Genomic DNA, 24751 nt, shown 5'->3' with positions numbered 1-24751 from the left:
CACAACATTGTTTTAAAGTAAAAAAAAAGTAGGTACTATCAGTATACCTATTTTACAGACAGAGAACTAGAAGTTTGAGAGAGCATGGGGAAATACTCCAGGTCACAAAAATACAGGTTTTAAACCAGGCAGCGTGATTCCAGAAACCAAGCTTGAAGTCACAACTGATCTTTCTGCCTTTATAGAAATTGTCTACATAGATGGGGGCTTCCCTGGTGGCTCAGATGGTAAAGTGCAGGAGACCTGGGCTTGATCCCTGGGTTGGAAAGATCCTCTGGAGAAGGGAATGGCAACCCACTATCACTTTCACTTTCATTCCAACCTGACCTAATTGGAGCACAAAAGTCAAGTTTCTGCTGCTCCTGCTGGCAAGCCCAGTTGCAAAGACATTTGGTGCTTCTGAGGAGTAGTAGTAGAGCTGCTGGGCTCTGGTTACTGGCCTTGCCGTGTTGAGAGCAGGGCTTGTGGCACATGGCATCCATTCATGCCAACCATTGCCTGCGTGCCTGCACATTGTGGTTCTGGAGTTCACAAAATCAGTTGTGGTTTCTGATTGTGGTGACTTCCTGAGTAGTTTTACAGTCCTAATCTTGGCGGCTTTCAAATTGCAACAGTATTGATATAATAATGGCATCACAGTTTTTTAAGCCTAGAAGCAACATTTCTGTCTTGGTGGCTTATGCAGGCTTTGGACAATAGAGCAAACACGTATTGAAGTCCAGGGTAGGGACCCTGGTAAGCTTCCTGCTCTTTGGGTAGAGATGCTGAAGGATTGCACCCTAGGAGTAAAGGTCAACTGCAGGCAAACCAGTCCTCAAACAGACTGCAATCCAGCTTCAAAGGTTCTGCATGGCCAAAAATATCTAACTCCTTGATTTACAGCAACCAAGCGCCTCATGCTTTGTAGATAAGACAACAGAAGCAGAAAACATGCAGAAGGTCTAGATCAGTGCTCTGATAGAACTAGAATCAAACCACAAATGTGAATCATGCACGTAATGTCAAATTTTCTAGTAACCACATTAAAAAGCAAAATGAAACAATTGAAAGTATTTTTTTAATTTTAACTCAGTATATTTTGACTCAAGTTTTTATTTAACCCAAATTGCTATTTCAAACTATTTCAGCATGTAATCAACATAAATATAAAATCAATATAAAAGTCATAATGGGATACTGGACAATTTTTTGTACCAAGTCTTCAAAATCTAACATGCACTTTACAGTTACACTATCCCAAATCAGGCTTGCTGTATTTCAAGTGCTCAGGAGCCAAATGTAGCTAGTAACTACCATTTTAGATCTTATTGTTTTAGATTTTAGAAATATCAGGCAGGAATTAAAAATAGCTATACTTAGCATGTTTAAGAAGCTAAAAAAGATGGAAATTCAATGTAGGACTATAAATTATATATACTTGATATATGGAATAACCTATGACTGTAAAACTGAGTAACTAAAATTAAGAATTCAATACATGTGTCTAATAGCAGGTTATATATGGCTGAAGAGAGAATTAGTAAACTGGAAGGTAAATAAAAAGAAATTATCTGTAATGAGGTACAAAAAGTCCAAAGCGTGAAAAAATACGGAAGAAAGAGTAAGAGACATGGCAGACACAATGAAGTTTACCCCACATTTCCCTGGAATCCCAAAGGAAGAGGTGAAAGAAAACATGTCCATCAGAAGAGATGTCTGAAGAGATGATGGCTCAGAATTGTTTAAAACTAATTAGGAGTCTGGTGTCAATTTGATTGTTTTTCCATTACAGATAGCCTGTATTTTATCAATAGTCACTTTTAATTTTTTCTCCTTTTTCTCTTTTAAGATCTTGAAGATATTTTGCAATTTCACTACAATACATCTAGTAATTAATTTATTTTTGTGTATCTTTCTTGGGGTTTGCTGTTTCCAGAAATTGAGAATTAATGTTTTTCATAAAAATCTGGGAAATTCCTAGCTCTTTGAAAATTTCCTCTCTCTCATTTTTTTCCTTTCTCCTCTTGAAAGTCCTGTTAGATGTAGTTTGGGCCCTCTTATTGTATAGCTTTCTCTTATACCTCTCAGTTTCAGAATGAAACTCTCTGCTGAATTTGGATTAATTTCTTCAGATCAATCATCTAGTTCACAGATTCTCTATGCTGCTTTGTCTAAAATGCTGGTTCACCAATGCAGTGAGTTTTAAATTCAGCAAACATTTTCACTGCTAGAAGTCTATTTTGACAATGTCTCATTATTTGCAATTATTTTTGTTCTTTCCTATATGCCTTTATGATTTACATATATATATATATATATATATATATATATATATAATGCAAAAGTTGGAAGTCAAGAAACACCTGGAGTAACAGGCAAATTTGGCCTTGGAATACGGAATGAAGAAGGGCAAAGACTAACAGAGTTTTGCCAAGAAAATGCACTGGTCATAGCACACACCCTCTTCCAACAACACAAGAGAAGACTCTACACATGGACATCACCAGATGGTCAACACTGAAATCAGACTGATTATATGCTTTGCAGCCAAAGATGGAGAAGCTCTATACAGTCAACAAAAACAAGACCAGGAGCTGACTATGGCTCAGATCATGAACTCCTTATTGCCAAATTCAGACTTAAATATTTCTATATATTTCAAAATGATCACCGTAAGTCAGTAAGTCGAGCTACCTTCTGCCACCATGCAAAGATGTTAAACTCTACTATGTTCCCCACATTGTACTTTTCATGCCCCTGACTCATTTATTTTGTAACTGTGGGTCTGCTCCTCTTAATCTCCACCCCCAACTTCTTTCACCCTCCACCCACTCTGACAACCACTTGTTTGTTCTTTGTATCTATGACTCTGTTCATTTGTTTTGTTTTTTAGATTCCACATGCAAAGGCATACAATATTGGTCTTTCTCTGTCTGACTTATTCCACTTAGCTTCCCTGATAGCTCACTTGGTAAAGAATCCACGTGCAGTGCAGGAGACCCCGGTTCGAGTTCTGGGTCGGGAAGATTCACTGGAGAAGGGATAGGCTACCCACTCCAGTATTCTTGGACTACCCTGATGGCTCAGCTGGTAAAGAATCCACCTGCAATGCAGGAGACCTGAGTTCAATCCCTGAGTTGGGAAGATCCCCCGGAGAAGGGAAAGGCTACACACTCCAGTATTCTGGCCTGGAGAATTCCATGGACTGTATGGTTCATGGGGTCCCAAAGAGTCGGTCATGACTGAGTGACTTTCACTTTCACTTTCTAGGTCCACCCACGTTGTCACCAATCGCTGTGGCTCCTTTTTAGGGGGTGGGGGCCCACACCATGCAGCAGGTAGGACTTCCCTTTCCAGGGCCTGAACCCATGCCCCTGCAGTGGAAGCACAGGGTCTTAACCCCGGACCACCAAGGAAGTCCATATCTTTTAAAGTCTATAATCAACATAAGTGTTTCCAGTGACTAAAAGTGAGTGGGCAGTTCATTAAAATATCTATCATACTTGTAATAAGTATAGTATTATATGGACTAATTTTATGAAGCTCATAAACTATAAACATCATAGTAAGTGGAAGTGACTTCTAGTTCTGGCATTCACTTGGTCTAAAAGATCAAGGGCTTCACTGAGAAAAATCATTCGTTTTTTCATTTCTGCAAACTTGAAAATAGTACTGCTTGGAAATATGATTCTCCACAGAATTTACAGGTTGGTATGATGATTCATGGCTGAAGTAATATCATTCATCTGCTCTTACTTCCATAGCCTGGGAACGTGTCTTATAATTTTGCCAAATGCCTACATGTTTCTAATATACTCCCAAAGATAAAGGACTTTAAGCTGCTTTACTCAAAAGGAAGGCACTCTATAAACTATAACTCAATAACTTTCTGTAAATTCTATCTCAATTATAACTGTCTGTAAATTATGTCTCAGTAACTGATGTACATTAAAGACGGAAAGAGAGAAGACTAATAATAGTGGGACAAAAGAAAAACAGTGAACTTGTCCCACCTATGAGCACATCTATTGATCTGTTGTTTGGAAACGGTTTTTAAACCTTCCCCCCCTCCACTAGGACTAAATGACCGCCCGTGTGTGCACGCATGTGAAGTTGCTTCAGTTGTGTCTGACTCTTTGCGACCCCACAGACCATAGCCCGCCAGGCTCCTCTGTCCATGGAATTCTCAAGGCAAGAATACTGGAGTGGGCTGCCGTTTCCTTCTCCAGAGGATCTTCCCAAGCCAGGAATGGAACCAGGTCTCCTGCATTGGCAGGCAGATTGTTTTTACCACTGAGCCACCTGGGAAGCCCCTAGGAGCTCTGTCGCCAAAGTCTTACAGGAAAAGAGTTTGGGGCCTACAGTTTTATATCCAGACAGTTTCATTTAAATGGGATGGGTGTGTGTATTAGTTTTCTATTTCTGCCATAACACACGACAGACTCAGCTGCTCAAATCAAACCCACTCTTTTCCCACACTTCTTGCCTGTAGGACAGAAGTCCGAGGTGACTCCCTGAGTTTCGCTGCTCTGGTCCTCCCCAGCCTGAAATCAAAGTGTGGACCAGCTGGGCCCCTGGCCCGGGGCCCTGAGAGGAATCAGCTTCGCACCCCACATCCCCACCTCACTAGATCACTAACAGAAGCCATTTCCTTAGAGTTTCTGGACTGGGAAGCCATTAAGACCCAGGACTAGGAGGGGGTGCCCCAGAAGTTTCTTGCTGGTGGTTCCTCACCCCTGACTCATTTCTCCCTGCAGGCTCTTCCTCCTTGTAAATTCTCCTGGGGCTGGTTGACATCCCCCGGTCAAGGCAAGGCCAGATAAAATTTTAAAACTGGCAAAAAAAAAAAAAAAAGTACAGTATGGAGGAGAGGTAGCACACAGAGAAGAGGGTGTGGCAGGAAATGCTGCTGCCCGCAGGCCACCCCCCACCTCAGAAAGCGGGAGCCCCTGAGTTGGGCAGGGCAGGATAAGGCAGTTCCTCCCTGTGGTTTCCTGGAGGACCCTGAGAAGACCTGAAATGCTTTAAAAAGCAAGTGAGCAAGTGAATGCACACACGCGCACAGACACACACACAAACACACCCCTCCCCCTCAGCTGGTAAATTCATGACACCTCTGCTTTTACCCTTGAACTTGCCAGAGGAAAACTACAAAGCGAGTTAGCGCCCACTTCCCCCAAACACTGTTACCCTTTTGCCTGAGGACAAACCCCAGTGAAGCCCTCAGTTCCTGAAGTAGGAGGAACGGAAGTACAGTTTCCCAAAGTGGGGCTTGGGCCGTGAGGGTGAGGATGGGCACCCCACTTCTACCCTCTGGTCCCAGATCCGTATAGTCACCTGCTGGGGACACAAACGTCACAGTGGTACTTGATTGAGGCGGGACTCTGCAAGCTTTTCCCTGCAGGCCGTTTGGAATCAGTCTCTGTCTCAGGGACCCACCCCCACCTTTGTAGAGCAAAAGCAGCTGAAGACAACAGGCAAATCAATGAGGGGGACAGGAGTGCCACTGTCCTAGCTTACCATCCTCAGATTTAGGGTACATGGGGTCCCAGAAATGGGTGCCTCACCCCTAGTGAACCTGCTGAGGGGCTCCTCAGCCTGTCTTTGAAGAGCCCTGGCTGTGGTTTCGGGACAGTGGATGTGCTAGGAGTGTGGGTGTGCTATGGAGTGCCTTCCTGGTCTAAGGGGCCACGAGAGATGATTTGTGAAGCTGAAGGTGTGAGGAGAGGGTGTATCTGATGACCACTGAGCCCACCTGACCTAATGAGTACTGGGTTGAGGAGCGCAGATCACGACGGGCACTCCTGGGTTGCCAGGTCCCTTGATATCCTATGGTATCCAGCTTTGGATTCTGTGCTCCTCGCCCCCTCTGTGTTCCCGCTTCCTCAAGAGCGGCCTCCACATGCTTTCCATCTCCCTGCAACTTCCTCTTCTGCCTCAAGCCAGCAAAGGGCACCCTTTTGACTGGTGATGGGGAGGGCTGGGCAGGGACAGTCCTTGCTCTGCCAAGCGCAGCCCTACAGAGGGACGCACTTGCTGTCACGGGGATCAGGAAGGGATGCCTGTGGGTCCTTTCCTCCCAACCCCAACCGCACCTGCATTTCTCTGTCACAGACTCTCACTCTCTTTGCCATGACTTCACCACCAATCTTGAGCCCAGACTAGGACAACCACAGGGTGTGGTCTAGGCCAGGTCAGTGAGACTTTCATTTACTATCCTTCTTTAGTGAGAAGGTTAAATTCTTTGGTCCTCTGGGACATGAAGGTGAAGGCCAGGGAAGACAGACAGAGACTCCAAAAAACCTGGGGAAGAACTAAAAACAAAGCCAGCTTGACATGAAGCTGGAAACTGTCACAACCAATGGGAAGTAGGAAGGCCCAGGGCAGAGGCAGAAGAATCACTGTAGGGTTACAGAACTATGTGTTGCATACAGACTGGAAGTTGGTCCCACCTAAGAGGCCCAGCAGCCAGGGCAGGGACAGAGAGGATAGAGCAGGACCAGGAGACTGGAAGAAAAGCAGAGGAGTGATGGGGCATTGAGACAGGTTGTCTAGACCAGACACAGACCTCCTCTGCTGGGGGTAGGACTTCCCACCCTGCAGGGAGGGTGATGTGTCAGGGCAAAGCAATGGATGCTCCAGCAGATTCTGGCAGTTTGGCTTTCAAGGACAGAAAGAATACTTTTTGACTCAGAGAACAGAAACTGAACAGTGGTTCATCTTGGAGGCAGACATTGGACAATCAGAGAGCTGTGACTGAGTTCCTCATGAAAATCCCAAATGGAGACTGTAAGGGCTGGCTTGAGCAAGCTTTCGTGCACTGGGATAAATTGCCAAAGACAATAGGTAATTGAGATGCTCAGGATGGAGTGGTAGTTCTCTCGAAATGAGATAGACCTATCCCACTCTGTGTGTGTGTGTGTGTGTGTGTGTGTGTGTGTGTCTGTGTTCGGGAAAACGGTCCATGTGCCATGACTTGGTCCAGGGAGGACAATTGCCCTGGGGATGCTCTGTCATCCTCCCTTTTTCTTCCCACCTCCTGACATCTCTTCCTCACATCACAGGCCTTTGGACTATTCACTAATTGAAAAGATTCAACTATGGAATCATTTTGACTCTAGAGATTTACTTCTTATCCCCTCTTTCCAGAATCTTCTTTTTCGTCTCACTTGTTCTATTTCTGGAATACCTTCATACCACCTGACATGCCAGCTTCTGGAAACACTCTCTACTACCTTCCTCATGAGTCACCTCATTTTCCGTCACAGCAGGAGTGACTGCATATACAACCTATGCTTCCCATATTAGGTGTTTGAGCTGCGTGGGCCCAATCCTAAGACCTGAGCCCTTTCCTCACCAAACAATAGGAGTCACAGCCCTCCTACACTACACATTCATCAACTGATGGCAAGGCATCTATTGACAATAAATTCTACTGTGCTGCAGCTGTGGGGAGGCAGAAGAACCTGGACCAGGACACAGGATCTGTCTCTGCCCTGGGGCAGGGCCATGGGACGGCAGGTTTGTAAATTACCAATTATAAAGAAAAGGCATTACTCTTCCAGTATTCTTGGGCTTCCCCTGTGGCTCAGCTAGTAAAGAATCCGCCTGCAATGTAGGAGACCTGGGTTCGATCCCTGGATTGGGAACATCACCTGGAGAAGGGAAAGGCTACCCCTCCAGTATTCTGGCCTGGAGAATTTCATGGACTGTATAATCCATGGGGTCGCAAAGAGTCGGACACGACTGAGCGACTTTCACTTTCACATCACTTATTCACTCAAGTCTCTATTCAGGAGGGGGCCTGGGTGGTTTGGGGACAAGAGACACAGGGGGCCCTGGGAGAAGGACAGGACGCAGGCTTGGGTGAGGCACCAGCTTGGTGGGTTCAGGTGATCAATGTGTCAGGGGAAGACTCATGCATAGGCCTGGGGGACAAGGGCCTGGGTTTAATCCCTGGAAAGAGGCAACATGGGGGGCCTGGTAGCCTCAGTGGAGCAGGCTGGTGAAGAGGCAAGTGACTGGGAGAGCAGGAGAAAGACAGAAGGACAGCATTAAAGTCCTGGTCAGGACAGCCAGGTGGGGGAAGACGGACCTCTCCTGACACCTGGACAGCCCTGGCCAACCCTACCCCGTGCATGCTCCTGCACCCGGGCACATTGCAGACCCCAGATGGGAGTGAAATCAACTGGGAGGTGATTTTAATGGGTGTCTGCAACAGAGCATACTTCCAAGAACCGCATTGTTCTTGCTACTTCCTTAAAATTCTGCTTGCATCTTTAAATAGGAAACCCAGCCTCACTCAGTGACAAGACATGAAATGGGGCACTGCCCATGCTGAGGACTCCGCATGCCCCTCCTAGTTCAGGGCTCAGTCACCCCTGAAGCCAGCAAAGGCCAGGACCCCCATGATAACAGAGATGGAGCCCTCTGTCACAGATGTTAATGTCACTGGCAGTCTCCTGGAGTGAAAAATAATGTCCAAAGACAAGGACCCACTTTCTAAGGATTAAGAGGGCTTGTCAGTCCCAACAGGAGATGAGCTCACTCTTCATCACCAGATAGATAGCCCCAAGACGTGAATTCAGAGATGTTGAAATCTTGGTTGGAAGCAGCACAAAAGACTGAATGAATGAGACAAACGTGAGGGGGGAAAATCCTCCACAAAGGTTCTGTTACGGGAACCGCTGACCAAAACCACGGGCCCTGGCCAGGCCTGATACTGACCACTTGCATGAATTGTCTTACAACCGGAAGTCCTGGTGAGGAATGCAGAACTTACAAGATACCATCAACCAGAAGAACTGGGGGAAGGTCCAAAGGGGAGAGGATACGACAGTCCATATGTCCTACCAGCTTGCCGGAATCCTCCCTGGAATCCTCCCTGGAATCCATCTCTTGGCTGAGAGATGCCTGCACCTCCAGAAAGAATCCTAAGACCAAATATGGATCAAGCAAGGTGACCAGCCAGAGACAATTTCCAGAGGCCTGGAAATTAACCCCATCACCATAAAATCCGAGACCATGAGCCACGTGGCAGAGCAGTTCTCCTGGGTTCCCTTACGCTGTTTCTCTCCACCTGGGCAACCCTTCCCAATGAAGTCTGTTGCTTTGTCAGTGCCTGGGTCTCCTCGGACAATTCACTTCCGAATGTTAGACAAGAGCCCACTCTTGTTCCTGGGAAGGGCTCCCCCTTCCTGCAACAAAGGGCAACTCTGGTGGGATTTCTTCAATACAATTGACTACTCGGGTACTCAGGGACCAGCTCGTCTGCTGACCAACCAGACCCAGTGGTAGAAACAGGGACTTTTTGTCCCTGTTCTCCTCCTAATGCAGACAACTGGCTAGTGCCCCAACTGGGTAAGAAACAAGAGACTTTATTGACTTTTTTCCCCTTTCTTCTTTTCAGTCCCTCCTTTTGTACTTTTTTCTTCTATCCTGGTCCCAAATGCAGGAGTCTAGTTGAAGGGCCTCAGCCTGAACTGAGGGTCGGAACCTGATGACCTCCAGTGAGCAGAGAACTCGAATTCTGGCCTGCTGTCTGGTTTCTGGAGGGCTGAGTTCCAGTCCTCCCTGCCTGGAAGCCCAGGGAAAAGGCCTGCAAGGCCTGGTGGCAGGTGATGTCCACAAGGCCCCCTTTAGTCCCCCCTCCTCCCCTCTTCTTTCAACCTGGCCTCCTTTCCTCCCTTTGCAACATTTCAAGACCCGAGCTATTTCAGTTTACTCTGTTAGTACTTGGAGCTGAGTTCTGGGTCTCTGTAGGAGGTTTTCTGAGAGACTGCAGCCTTTCATTTACAGGGGCAACCAATTAGGGCGGCTGGGCCTAAGTGTATAGTTTGCGTTCTGTGTTATGATATGTGATGGCCATTCTGCCTTCTGAAATCAGAAATTCTGGTTCTGTTGCACTGTGGAGGTATCTTGAGTGAATGCTGCTAAGCTAAGTCACTTCAGTCGTGTCCAACTCTGTGCGACCCCATGAATTGCAGCACGCCAGGCCTCCCTGTCCATCACCAACTCCCGGAGTTCACTCAGACTCACGTCCATCGAGTCGGTGATGCCATCCAGCCATCTCATCCTCTGTCGTCCACTTCTCCTCCTGCCCCCAATCCCTCCCAGCATCAGAGTCTTTTCCAATGAGTCAGCTCTTCACATGAGGTGGCCAAAGTACTGGAGTTTCAGCTTTAGTATCATTCCTTCCAAAGAACACCCAGGACTGATCTCCTTTAGAATGGACTGGTTGGATCTCCTTGCAGTCCAAGGGACTCTCAAGAGTCTGCTCCAACACCACAGTTCAAAAGCATCAATTCTTCGGTGCTCAGCTTTCTTCACAGTCCAACTCTCACATCCATACATGACTACTGGAAAAACCATAGCCTTGAGTAGACAGACCTTTGTTGGCAACGTAATGTCTCTGCTTTTCAATATGTTATCTAGGTTGGTCATAACTTTTCTTCCAAGGAGTAAGCATCTTTTAATTTCATGGCTGCAATCACCATCTGCAGTGATTTTGGAGCCCCAAAAATAAAAAGTCTGACACTGTTTCCACTGTTTCCCCATCTATTTCCCATGAAGTGATGGGACCAGATGCCATGATCTTTGTTTTCTGAATGTTGAGCTTTAAGCCAACTTTTTCACTCTCCTCTTTCACTTTCATCAAGAGGCTCTTTAGTTCCTCTTCACTTTATGCCATAAGGGTGGTGTCATCTGCATATTTGAGGTTATTGATATTTCTTCCAGCAATCTTGATTCCAGCTTGTGCTTCTTCCAGCCCAGGGTTGCTGATGATGTACTCTGCAGATAAGTTAAATAAGTAGGGTGACAATATACAGCCTTGACAGACTCCTTTTCCTATTTGGAACCAATCTGTTGCTCCATGTCCAGTTCTAACTGTTGCTTCCTGACCTGCATACAGGTTTCTCAAGAGGCAGGTCAGGTGATCTGGTATTCCCATCTCTTGAAGAATTTTCCACAGATGATTGTGATCCACACAGTCAAAGGCTTTGGCATAGTCAATAAAGCAGAAATAGATGTTTTTCTGGAACTCTCTTGCTTTTTAGATGATGCAGCGGATGTTGGCAATTTGATCTCTGGTTCCTCTGCCTTTTCTAAAACCAGCTTGAACATCTGGAAGTTCACAGTTCATGTCTTGCTGAAGCCTGGCTTGGAGAATTTTGAGTATTACTTTACTAGCGTGTGAGATGAGTGCAATTGTGCGGTAGTTTGAGCATTCTTTGGCATTGCCTTTCTTTGGGATTGGAATGAAAACTGACCTTTTCCAGTCCTGTGGCCACTGCTGAGTTTTCCAAATTTGCTGGCATAGTGAGTGTAGCACTTTCACAGCATCATCTTTCAGGGTTTGAAATAGCTCCACTGGAATTCCATCACCTCCACTAGCTTTGTTCGTAGTGATGCCTTCTAAAGCCCACTTGACTTCACATTCCAGGATGTCTGGCTTTAGGTGAGTGATTACACCATCGTGATTATCTTGGTCATGAAGATCTTTTTTGTACAGTTCTTCTGTGTATTCTTGCCACCTCTTTTTAATATCTTCTGCTTCTGTTAGGTCCATACCGTTTCTGTCCTTTATCCAGCCCATCTTTGCATGAAATGTTCCCTTGGTATCTCTCATTTTCTTCAAGAGATCTCTAGTCTTTCCCATTCTGTTGTTTTCCTCTATTTCTTTGCATTCATTGACGAGGAAGGATTTCTTATCTCTCCTTGCTATTCTTTGGAACTCTGCATTCACATGTTTATATCTTTCCTTTTCTCCTTTGCTTTTCGCTTCTCTTCTTTTCACAGCTATTTGTAAGGCTTCCCCATGCCATCTGACTGCAAAGATTCTAGCTATGAGCCCATGATTCTAGAGGGAAGGGATGGGACACAGCAACTGGCAATCAGGAACCAGCCGGTCTTTCAGGACAAGCCTGGCCAAGTTGGTTCAGCCCAGCCCAGCGGGCGGGACCCAGAGGCGTGCCGCTGGAAAGGAGCAGGCACAAAGAAACCAGCCAGAGCCAGCTAGGTCTCCGATAATCCCCACTTCCAACCGGCAACCTAGCATTCCTGCGAAATTGGGATGAGGTGACAATGGCCTGGATCCGGGGTTTCAAGCCCGGTCTTCGCTTTCTGCTTCTACTTCTGTTTTACCCGTTCAGCGCGACGCCAGGCGGTGAGTTCAGGGATGAACCTTCTCGGTTGTGGGTGGAGGGGTGGAGGGAATGACTTAACCCGGGAAGGGATGGGGGTATACGAGGGGGTTAGGGAAACTTTGTGCTGTGTGACCCCCGCCCTCCTCTGTCCCTTCCCCTGGCCCCTTTGCTCCTGGGGTGGGGGGCTTTCCCGGGCTGGTTACCCACCCTCTGGGCCAGAAAAGAGGTGACTTTGGTGAAACAGTGGTTGGTGCCGGGCGTTTCGGAGGTGAAGTTGGTAGAAAAGGTGGCGAGAAAGCAGCAGGAAATGCTGCCCTCAAGACCCCGGCCTGCCCTTGCGAAGTGGGAGCCCTGGAGCCAGGGGGTTTGGGACAGGTGGCCGTCCCCGGGAGAAGAGACCCAGGTAACTCCTCGAAAAGCACGCCCTCCCCCGACCCCATCTGCTCACACAAACCCTTCAGATCGGTACCGCTCTCTGTCCTTGTAAGACCAGAGCTCTTTACAGGTAATAAATTTCACCTGCAGAACGGACGGGGCTGCAGAGAAGGCAGGGCCGAGATTGAGAGCGCGGAAGTGGCGGCCGCGGTTGGCTGCCACGTGCTAGGACGAGATGAGCTGCGCGGCGGCCGAAGCTCGGGTCTGTGAAGGGCTCGCGGGCGGCGGTGGCGACGGCCCGCGGCGGCCCAGCTTCTCCTGGGCGGCGGAGGCGCGGTCCCAAGCGGGACGGATCTGCTCGGCCTTCTCCCGGGGCCGCGCATCCTGCGGGCTGCCGCTGCCGCCGGTGCTGCTCCTGCTGGCTCTGCTGCGCTCGCGCCCGCCACGCGAGGCCCCGCCCCTCCAGCTCCCAGCGCCCTGCCACCAGCTGCCGGGGTCGGGGGAGATGGTGGGGGGAAGGGGCAGGGGGAGGGAGGTCAGCGCGACCCTCTACCTTAGCGAGAACCGGGTGTGTTGGCTCTTCGGTCTTGATGCATAACTTCATTGTGTGAGAAATGATCTTATTTCGGTAAAGAATCTGCCTGGTTTGATTCCTGAGTTGGGAGGATCCCCTGGAGAAGGGAATGGCAACCTACTCCAGTCTTCTTGCCTGGAGAATCCCATAGACAGAGGAGCCTGGAGGGCTACAGTCAGTCCATGGGGTCGCAGAGTCAGACAGGACTGAGCGATTAACACTAATCCTTTAACCTGTTAATACCCAGCGAGACAAATTCCCTGCCCTTCACTTGGCTTACAGAGTCAGTTTGAACATAAAGCAGGTTTCCAAGTAAACAATTTCGTGGGAATTCCCTCTTCATCGTTTCTACTCGGGGGCAGTGGCCACGCATTGTGTCTGTGTTTCGGACTGAGTTTTTGTTCTGGCAAAGTAGATTCTGAGGTTATAAGAATCTTTTAATCTTCCAGTGCAGCTCCACTTGACAGTAGTCTTCAAAAAGCTTTACAGTCTTAACGTTGAAACGACGAAAAATGTGCCACAAAAAATTTGAAGTAAAAACTTCAGTTTGTACAGAATCACTAGCAGAACTATTTATGATCCTGTTCCAGTAGTTCCCAACACGTCCCAAGCCATGTTGCAGATGACTCAGCATCTGAGAGGCGACACACCCAGCAGTGCAGTTCCCATCTCCAGTTATTGTACCCTTGGGAGAGAGGAGTGGGAGTTGAAAAGTGTCACTTTTTGGAGACGAAAGCTAAGGTGAAGGATATTGAGATATCCAGGGAGATCAGTTTTTATCAGTTTAGTCGCTCAGTCGTGTCTGACTCTTTGCGACCCCATGAACCGCAGCACGCCAAGCCTCCCTGTCCATCACCAACTCCCAGAGTCCACACAAACCCATATCCATTGAGTCAGTGATGCCATCCAACCATCTCATCCTCTGTCGTCCCTTTCTCCTCCTGCCTTCAAGCTTTCCCAGCATCAGGGTCTTTTCAAATGAGTCAGCTCTTTGAGTCAGGTGGCCAAAGGATTAGAGTTTCAGCTTCAACATCAGTCCTTCCAATGAACACCCAGCACTGTTCTCCTTTAGGATGGACTGGTTGGATCTCCTTGCAGTCCAAGGGACTCTCAACAGTCTTCTCGAACATGACAGTTCAAAAGCATCAATACTTCTGCGCTCAGCTTTCTTTGTAGTCCAGCTCTCAGATCCATACATGACCACTGGAAAAATCATAGCAGTGACTAGATGGACCTTTGTTGACAAAGTAATGTCTTTGCTCTTTAATATGCTGTCTAGGCTGGCCATAACTTTCCTTCCAAGGAGTAAGCCTCTTTTAATTACATAGCTGCAATCACCATCTGCAGTGATTTTGGAGCCCCCAAAAATAAAAAGTCTGACACTGTTTCCACTGTTTCTCCATCTATTTGCCATGAAGTGATGGGACCAGATGCCATGATCTTCGTTTTCTGAATGTTGAGCTTTAAGCCAACTTTTTCACTCTCCTCTTTCACTTTCATCAAGAGGCTTTTTAGTTCCTCTTCACTGTCTGCCATAAGGGTGGTGTCATCTGCATATCTGAGGTTATTGATATTTCTTCCAGCAATCTTGATTGCAGCTTGTGCTTCCAACAGCTCAGTGTTTCTGATGATGTACTCTGCAGATAAGTTAAATAATCGGGGTGACAATATACAGCCTTGACAGACTCCTTTTCCTATTTGGAACCAGTCTGTTGTTCCAAGTCCAGTTCTAACTGTTGCTTCCTGACCTGCATGCAGGTTTCTCAAGAGGCAGGTCAGGTGGTCCGGTATTTCCATCTCTTTCAGAATTTTCCACAGTTGATTGTGATCCACACAGTCAAAGGCTTTGGCATAGTCAATAAAGCAGAAATAGATGTTTTTCTGAAACTCTCGTGCTTTTAGGATGATGCAGCGGATGTTGGCAATTTGATCTCTGGTTCCTCTGCCTTTTCTAAAACCAGCTTGAATATCTGGAAGTTCACGGTTCACGTATTGCTGAAGCCTGGCTTGGAGAATTTTGAGCATTACTTTACTTTACTAACTACAAAGATTGTCCATTCATGTCAGAAATCCAGGCGATGTGAAATGAGCGTGGTGTGGATCTGTGGACCCAGGGACAAGCACTCTTAGCAGGGACAGCTATCCACTGTTACCAGGCACAGCTATCCACTGACTGCCTGGAGCCCCGAGCCTCACTTCAGAAACAGGGAGGCCATGATGATACTTCAGTCCCTGTGCATAATGCTAGTAACATGCCAGGTCCAACATGAATTTGGGAGTAGTTTCTGCTTCTTCAGGTTCACTTACCTGAGTCCATGGTCATGTGGCTCATTGGGAAAGAAGGAAAGGACTTCCATGCTTACTGTGGTGATGAAAGGGCACTCCTCACTGGAACATGGCTTCCTTCTCCAGGGATGCGTTCTGAAAAGAGGCTCTGTTCTAAAAATGAAATGCTCCTCAGAAGCAGCCCCCACGTGCTCTCCATCTCTGGCAGGACACTGGGTTCGATTCTGAAAGTCCTCTTCCATCTAGGCTTTTCCTGCAGAGCTGTCTGGCATGTAATCCAGCAAGGCTGTGTGTTGGTCAACCCTGGGTACTGACTGGTGGGCAAGGGGCTATATCCAGGATGTGCAGTTTCTGCCCAGCAGGGGACCTTTCCTTCTCCACAAGGAAGGGAGGGGCACTGGCTCTATGGAGTGTCAGGGATGGAGCAGGAGGGACCATGCTTGCTTTGCCAGGCCAGCCCTGCTCTTTTACTCTGCTCTCACGTAACTGAGGGGAGGAGGCCTATGGGCCTTTTTCTGCCAACCCTGCCCTCACCTGCCTTTTGCCTTCACAGATGCTCACTCTCTTTGCTATAACTTTACCGTCGATTCTCAGCCCAGACCTGGACAACCATGGTGTGTGGTTCAAGGCCAGGTGGACGGAAAGGTTTTTCTCTCCTATGACTGTGGTCGTGCTAAGATCCAATTCACAAGTCCATTGGGGGAGGAGGTGAAAACGACAAAGGCCTGGGAAACACAGACTGAAACACTCAGAGACATCGGGGACTTGCTCAGGGAGCAACTGCCTGATGTTACGTCAGAGAAACGCACGGTCACAGGTGAGTTAGAAAGTCCAAGTGCAGAAGGAGCAGACTGGGGGCTTAAACTCTTTCATTGTTTTCGGGTAAAGAATAAAATGGAGGATATTGTTCCTTCCCTAGTAGTCCAGTGGAAGGAGCAGGCCTTGGAGGAGGGAACAGGGCCAGATTAGCTGGGCTCAGGGGAGGTGGACCCAGGTGGGGCAAAGAATCTGTCAAGCCCAGAGGCTGAACTCTTGGCCACGGCGGGGGCAGACCCTCTCACCCTGCAGGGCAGGATGACATGTCGGTGTGAAGATGATGGACACATCAGTGGATCCTGGCAGTTCGGCTTCAGTGGACAAATGTGCCTCCTCTTTGATTCGGAGAATGGACACTGGACAGAGGTTCATTCTGGAGGGAGGCGGATGAGAGAGAAGTGGGAGAAGGACAGAGCTGTGACCAACTTCTTCAAGAAGGTTTCCATGGGAGACTGTCGGGTCTGGCTTCAGGATTTCTTGGTGCATTGGGAGGAAATGTTGAAGACCACGGGTAAGTGAGACTAGAAGAAAGAAGTGGTAGTCCACTCAAAGGGGCATGGACCCACCCCTCTGTGTGTGTGTGTGTGTGTGTGTGTGTGTGTGTGAAAGTGATCTATTCAAGCTGAACAGTTCCTGGGAGAACAATGGCCCTGGGGATGCTCTGTGATCCTCTTTCCTCTTCCACCTCCTGACATCTGTCCCTCACATCACAGGCCTTTGAACCATTGTACATGGATTCTTGCTGACCCCTAACATGAGGGCACCACTCTGATTCTAGAGATTTCCTTTTTACTGACCCTCTCTCTACAAACTCTTTAAAAATATCAGCTATTCTAGTTCTGGAAATCTGTCAATACCACCTCAAACATCAGCTCCTGAGAGGACTTAATCTGTTCCCATCCTCGTGTCGCCTCATCTGATGTCACGCAGGACTGAGGGGCTGCGTGGGGACCCTTGCTCGCCCATTCACTGTCTGAGCTCTGTGGAGATGGGGCGCCTCCCTTCCTCCATCTCACCTCAGGACCTGTCACAGGGGCTGCCATATGGTTGGTTCAAATGACTGCATGACACAGAGACAGACTTGTGAACAGAGCAGGGGAAGGGCAGGGCGGGACGAACTGAGACGGTAGCAGTGACGTATATACGTACTATGATGTGGAAAATAGCTAACCAGTGGGAAAACGCTATATAACACAGGGAGCCCAGGCTGGCGCTATGTGATGACCTAGAGGGGTGGGATGGGAGCGGGAAAGAAGGTTCAGGATGGAGGGGATGTATGTATCTAATTATGGCTGATTTGCATGGTCCTACAACAGAAACCAACACAGCATTGTAAAGAAATTATGCACTAATGACTCCATAGTAGGGTACCCGGGTCCGGGGGGCTGAGAAGGCATCTGCTTAGTTTAGGGGTCGGGACAAGGGCTTCACTCTCACTTTCCTTACAGCATCACCAGCTGAAGCTCCCCTCAGAGTCAACTCCTCGGCCCCAGCCATCAGGCACATCACCTGGATCCTCCCCGTGCTCCTCACCAGTTTCATCATCATTGTCTTCCTGGGCTGAGTCCTTTCCAGGAACAGGTACTGAGGGCAGAATTCAGAGGGAAGGCATGGGCACAGGGCCTGGTGTGAGGCCGGGGAAGGTGAATCCCACCCAACCCCTGCCCCTCACTGAACCTCCTCATCCTAGAAATGAGCAGGTGAATAAGACTCCATATCACCTGAGAGCAAGAACCGCAGACCCAACTCCAAAGGCCCGTTCTCACAGGAAGTGGCCTGGGTCAAGCAGGCAAGGCAGGAGCCCCACAGCAGAGACTGTGGGAAGGGCTGAGGCCAGGCCTGTGCTCCAGGAGCAGCAGCAGTTGTGACTCAGCCTGTGGCCTGCACGCCACCAGCCTCCTGGGGACCCAGAGCCTCCATCACTGAGAGGCCTTGCCTTGAACAGAGGTGACAGGATGGGTGGGCCTGAGCTGGGGTGGAGGTGCCCAGCTGGGGGGACCAGGAAGAGATGGGGGGCAGGGACCCTGGTCCTGAGAGCTGTGTGTGCTGCTGGCTCTGAGGCTGGAGGGGAGTGAAGGAAGGAGGTTTCCCTGAAACCCCTCAAGGCTGTCAGGAAGCAAGGCCCCTCCTCCCCGGACCTGCCCCATGAGGGAGGATCAGGACAGGAGTAAAGGGAGCAGATTGATTCTTTACTCGCTTCAGTCCTGAGCCTAAGCAGGTGATCTGTGTGTCAGGAAAAGGTTCTCATGCACAGACCTGGGGGACAGGGGCCTGGGTTTAATTCCTGGGAAGAGGCAACACGGGGGACCTGGTAACCTCAGTGGAGGAGGCTGGTGAAGAGGTAAGTGACTGGGAGAGCAGGAGAAAGACAGAAGGACAGCCTTAGAGTCCTGGTCAGGACAGCCAGGTGGGGGAAGACGGGGCTCTCTGGACAGGCTTGGCCACCCCCACCCGTGCATGCTCCTGGCACCTGGACACAGTGCAGACCCCAGATGGGAGTGGAATCAACCAGCAGGTGATTATAATGGGTGTCAGCAACAGAACATACTTCCAAAACAGTGGTCATGATGAAATTCTCTGATCGCTTTGTGTTTCTTTCTTAAACTTCTGCACGTGTAGTTTCCACATATGTCAATAGGAATCCCAGCCTCACTGAATGAGAAGACATGAGATGGGGCACTGCCTGTGCTGAGGTTTCAGCACACTCCTACTTCAGGGCTCAGTTATCCCTGAAGTCAGCAAAGGCCAGCAACCCCATGATAACAAAGAGATGGAGCCCTCTGTCACAGGCTTTGACCTCTCTAGGTCATTAACAATCTCTTTGGATGGAAATAATGACCAAAGACAAGGACCTATTTACCTATTTACCAAGAATTAGGAGGCCTTGTCAGTCTCTGGCTTCACTCTTCATCACCAGAGAGCCCTGAGATGAGAATTCTGAGATATTAAAACACTGGTTGGAGGTTGTGCAAAAGAAAACGAATGAGACAAACACCAAGGGGAAAAAAAGTCTTTCATAGTGGTTACGAGTGTCATTTGGAGAACAAAAAACCTTAAGACGTCTCCAGGTGGCCGACAGTGGCGGCTCTGGATCCCAGTCTCCCTGCCAAACTTGGAAAGAGACACTCCAAGCTGAGTCCTCAAACTTTTTCTAAAGAGCAATTACATTGGTTCACAAAATGTCTTGGGCTCCCCTGGAACAGAAACAACTAGAGAACGTACTGTTGATGGCACTGCAGGTAGTGGCTGTCTTCTATCCCTTTCACGTTGTTGTTCAGTCACGTCTGACTCCTGCGACCCCACAGAATGCAGGATACTAGGCTCCTCTGTATTTCACTATCTCCCAGAGTTTGGTCAAACTCTGTTCACTGAGGTGGTGAAGCTATCTAACCATCACACCCTGTGCTGCTCTCTTCTTTTGCCTTCAATCTTTCCCAACATCAGGGTCTTTTCAATGAGTCAGCTATTCGCATCAGGTGGCCAAAGTATTGGAGTTTCAGCTTCAGCATCAGTCCTTCCAATGACTCCTCAGGACGGATTTCTTTTAGAACTGAATGGTTTGATCTCCTTGCAGTCCAAGGGACTCTCAGGAGTCTTTTCAGCACTGAAGTTCAAAACCATCAATTCTTCGGCCCTCAGCCTCCTTTATGGTCCAACTTTCACATCCATACATGACTACTGGAAAAATCATTGCTTTGACTAGACAGACATTTGTTGGCAAAGTGATGTCTCTGCATTTCATACGCTGTCTAGGTTTCTCTTCACTTTCCTTCCCAGGAGCAAGTGTCTTTTAATTTCATGGATGCACTCACTATCCACAGGGATTTTGGAGCTGAAAATGACTCAGTTTCAGAATGACTAAAACTGAGAATGGAGAGGAGGAAAGCTGAGGTATCAGAAGAACCATGTGGTGAAAAAAAGGAAGAGGGGCAGGAGACAGGTTTGGAATGATTGGAAACTGCAGGAATGGGCAGCTGTTGGAGCATGGATGATGTGAGGAGTGGTATGACCAGAGAAGGAGGCCCCATGCCCACTTCCCCATTTTGCTGCAGGAACTGGAAAATCTCTTTTCCTCTCATTCCTTGTCATCCAAGCAGGGTCTCAGTCTGCTGAGTTGGGTCATCTCCAGGCTCCAGGTGGTATGTCTTGGACCACTGTTCCAAGGTTGGTCTTGGTTTCCTGGTGCTGCTCCTCTCTGGTTCTGCATGGCCCCCCGAGGCTATGAGTTCAGGGTGAACCCAGGAGAGGAGTGGGGGTGTCCTGGGCATCCTGGAAACTTTCCCAGTGGGGTGCCACCCTCCCTCCTCTTAAACCTCTGCAGGCTCCTTTCCTCCTGGCAGGAAAAGAGATGATTTGGGTGAAAAAGTAATCCCAGCTGGAAGGGAGGTGAGGCAGAGAGATGTGGGAGCCAGGGCAGTGGCAGAAAATGCTCCTGCAGCCCCCCTCCCCAAGCCCACCCATCCAGAATTTGTAGCCACTGGAGCGGGGTTGGGGGGGGGGCAACAGGTGGCCGTCCTGAAGGACCAAACCCACTGGGGTGGAGGGGAGGGCTGGGGGGACTCGGTCATGTTGTGATGATTGGGGAGGAGGTGCAGGGGGAAGGAGTCCAGGGAATGGGTGGAATCTGTTCCTAGAAGGCTCCTTCCTCAGGGTCCTGCTTGGTTACAGCACCATTTATTACTCATCTCTGTGCATCCCAAGAAGCCCAGGGCCTCCAACTTTCTCATCTATGTACAGATCCTAAACATGCCCTCTATCACCTGACATCTTATCATCTTGCTTGAGGACTCGCCCCAGCAAAAGCCTCCCAACCTGGCCTCTAGGAAAGACAGGAGCCCAGTCTCCCAAAGCATGACTCGGGGCATGAGGGTGAGGATGGGCACACCCACTTCTGCCCTCTGGTCTCACATTCATGTCTACAGACTGTGGAAACAGTTCAGTTCACTCGCTCAGTCCTGTTCTTCACATCAGGTGCTCAGATTACTGGAGCTTCAGCATCAGCCCTTCCAATACATATTCAGGGTTGATTTCCTTTAGGATGGACTGGTTTGATCTCCTTGCTATCCAAGGGATTCTACAGAGTCTTCTCCAACACCACAGTTCAAAAGCATCAATTCTTTGGCATTCAGCTTTCCTTATGGTCCAACTGTCACATCCATACATGACTATTGGAAAAACCATAGCTTTGACCAGATGGACTTTTGTTGGCAAAGTAATATCTCTGCTTTTTAATATGGTGTCTGGGTTGGTCATAGCTCTTCTTCCAAGAACCAGGCGTATTTTAATTTCATGGCTGCAGTCACCATCTGCAGTGATTTTGGAGCCCAAGAAAATGAAGTCTGTCACTGTTTCCATTGCTTCCCCATCTCTTTGCCATGAAGTGATGGGACTGGATGCCATGATCTTCATTTTTTGAATGTTGAGTTTTAAGCCAGCTTTTTCATGCTTCTCTTTCACTTTCATCAAGAAGCTCTTTAGCTCCTCTTTGCTTTCTGCTATAAGGGTGGTGTCACCTGCATATCTAAGGTTATTGATATTTCTCCCGGCAATCTTGATTCCAGCTTGTGCTTCATCCCACCCAGCATTTCGCATGATGTACTCTGCGTATAAGTTAAATAAGCAGGGTGACAATATGCAGACAATATACATTACTCCTTTCCCAATTTGGAACCAGTCCATTGTTCCATGTACGGTTCTAACTGTTGCTTCTTGACCTGCCTACAGGTTTCTCAGGAGACAGGTAAGGTGGTCTGATATTCCCATTTCTTTAAGAATTTTCCATAGTTTGTTGTTATCCACACAATAGGTCATTCAGGTGTGACCTAAGTCAAACCCCTTATGGTTATTCAGTAGATAATTCCCTAGGGGATGGATCAACCAGTCCTGGGGTTAAATCCTAGTCATGCTTAGTTGTTTGATTTGTCTGATTCATTTTGACCCCAAGGACTGTACTCTACCAGGCTCCTCTGCCAGGCTTCTCTGCCCATGGGAGTATCCCAGCAAGAATTGTGGAGTGGGCTGCTGAAGGAAAGTTTCTTGGCTCAAAATAACCAGGAGTTAAAATTCCCCTCCCAGTCCTCCCCACTATTCTATGCAAAACAAAGAACTCTTTCACCTGAAGAAAAAAAATGGACATTAAGGTTGATTACTCCCAAGAACTACTCCAAACAACCTTGAAGAAGAATAGGCCCCCTTAAGACAGTAGACTTCCACCTATATGCCTATATAAACTTACTCTTTTCTTGGGTTAGTGCAGCAGCTCACTAATCTGACTGCTGCCCCTTCTCGCCTCTTTAAAGGTGATCTGTTCCTGTAAAGTGCCAGTCTCGTTCTTTTTCTGAGCCTTGCCTTCTCTAACTCCCTTACCCTACAGTTGCCATTTCCTCTTCCAGGGAACCCATGGACTGAACCCACATCTCCTGTGTCTCCTGCACTGGGAAACCCAGTTGGTTTTCATGTTCTCTCTGGCTGCTGTTGTCTCACAAATGTGGAGGTCTCTAAGTGGACACAAATGCAGATACAAAATCTATCTGGTTTGTCTGAAGAGACAAACAGATTTACTGTCTTCTTTAGAAAAAGTTCTCCAACTCTTGTCTTAATTAATAAATATTAATATTACAGGCTGCTGTCTCCACAGGCTTCAGCAGTACTTGAACCAAAATGTTCAAGCTGGATTTTGAAAATGCAGAGGAACAAGAAATCAAATTACCAACATCCACGGGATCATAGAAAAAGCGAGAGAATTCCAGAAAAATATCTACTTCTGCTTCATTGACTATTCTAAAGCCTTTGACTGTGTGGATCACAATCAACTGTGGAAAATTCTGAAAGAGATGGGAATACCAGACCACCTGACCTGCCTCTTGAGAAACCTATATGCAGGTCAGGAAGCAACAGTTAGAACTGGACATGAAACAACAGATTGGCTCCAAATTGGAAAGGGGTACGTCAAGGCTGTATATTGTCACCCCGATTATTTAACTTATATGCAGAGTATGTCCCCTGGAGAAGAAAAAGGCAACACACTCCAGTATCTTGCTTGGAGAATCCCATGGAAGGGCGAAGAGCTGACACACTGGAAAAGACCCTGATGCTGGGAAAGATTGAAGGCAGGAAGAGAAGGGGACAACAGAGGATGAGATAGTTGGATGGCATCACTGACTCAATGGACATGAGTTTGAGCAAACTCTGGGGGTTGGTGAAGGACAGGGATGCCTGGCATGCTGTAGTCCATGAGGTTGGAAAGAGTCAGACATGACTGAGTGACTGAACAGCAATAAAGGGAATTAAACAAGGGGTTCCTCAGTTGTGTGTTTATGAACCAGAAACTTGCCCTGTACCTTCTAGGTGTTGTGAATGTGATAGGAGTGTGGATCTGGTAGTTAAAGGCTAATGTTCCCCCTCCTTCTCTGTAGACCGACTTCCTTGGTCCAAGGAGTCACAGGGGATACTGCATGAAGCCACAGGTGTAAGTAGAGGATAGTGGCCATGCCACAATTCTGGTATCACATCTAGGCCACTTGCTGGCACGTCTTATTTTGCTTGTGGCCCTGGTTATGCCAAACCAGATAATCACTTCTATGCTATGAGAGCTGGCCTATCTGAACTAATGATTAGGGGTTGGTGAACTCAGGTCATGATGCGCAGCTCTGACATTCCATGGCCAGAGGCCTCATCTCTGTCAGACCACAGGACCATACCGGGAGCCACTTTTAAATGGTATGGCTTTCCCACTGCACGTTGGATGGCCTTGCTTCAAGACACAAGGAGTCTGTGTTGTGAGCAGCCAAGTAGTAATGCCATATACTGCACATAGCACCTTTCAGACCACAGATACCTCTAATGTCACAGTTTCTGCTGGGTCATCTGCCCAAGAAGCAGGTCTGCCGTGCTCATTATTCACCAATCATCTGTAACTGCTTTTGTGCAAGGAGAACAGTTGCAACAGAGGCCCATGATCTCCAAAGCCTGAAATATTTCAGATGTGCCATTACAGAAAATCTGTGGCCACACTGGTAATTAAATGGAGACAGCATAGGGATGACACCTCTGCAGCTGTAGAGAGGTTGTAGGTTGGTACTCATCTCTGTCATTTCCTCCAGGATATGATATTGTTTATAGACACAACTGGGGGATGAGGAGTCAGGTTAGAAGTGTGAAAGTGGAAATCACTACTATGGTAGACCTCACTCCGTGATCACTTACTAACTGCAAAGATTGTGCACTCATGTTACAAATACAATGCATGTGACATGAGCACCCTGTGGGTCTGTGGACGAGTGACACTTCTGTGAGCAGGACCTGGGACAGATGTCTATTCACTACCCAGTACCTTATGTATCGCTTCAATGACAGGGGGTCCTGAAGCTTCAGATCCACGGACATGATGTGAGTCCCACAGTAGGTCCATATGAATGTGGGGGAATCTTGCTTCCCGGTGTACACTTACCCAGGTCAATGACCAGGTGGCTTTCAAGGATGGGGAAGGCCAGCAGGACTTTTGCACTTGCCATGGTGATGAAAGGGCCCTCCTTGCTGGGACCTGGCATCTCTCTCACTCTCTGCAGTAATGGAT

At 48.0% G+C, this 24751-nt stretch overlaps 1 protein-coding gene across 2 annotated transcripts; it reads left to right on the top strand.

The window, feature by feature from the left end:
- The first annotated feature begins 11701 nt into the window (after positions 1-11701).
- LOC133254163 (UL16-binding protein 3-like) lies at positions 11702-23113 on the top strand. 2 transcript variants are annotated; one of them, XM_061428289.1, is made up of 5 exons: positions 11702-12145; positions 15914-16177; positions 16412-16687; positions 17625-17757; positions 22798-23113. In XM_061428289.1, exons 1-4 carry the CDS (start codon positions 12064-12066, stop codon positions 17738-17740), a joined length of 738 nt encoding a protein of 245 aa, XP_061284273.1. In that variant the 5' UTR covers positions 11702-12063; the 3' UTR covers positions 17741-17757; positions 22798-23113. The 2 variants fall into 2 exon arrangements, with proteins under 2 accessions (XP_061284273.1, XP_061284274.1); XM_061428290.1 differs by having other exon boundaries at positions 11703-12145; positions 22814-23113.
- The last annotated feature ends 1638 nt before the right edge of the window (positions 23114-24751 follow it).

The sequence above is a fragment of the Bos javanicus genome, chromosome 9 (assembly GCF_032452875.1).
Source record: "Bos javanicus breed banteng chromosome 9, ARS-OSU_banteng_1.0, whole genome shotgun sequence".
In the NCBI taxonomy this organism is placed as follows: domain Eukaryota; kingdom Metazoa; phylum Chordata; class Mammalia; order Artiodactyla; family Bovidae; genus Bos; species Bos javanicus.
This window is presented reverse-complemented; position numbering and strand designations above follow the sequence as displayed.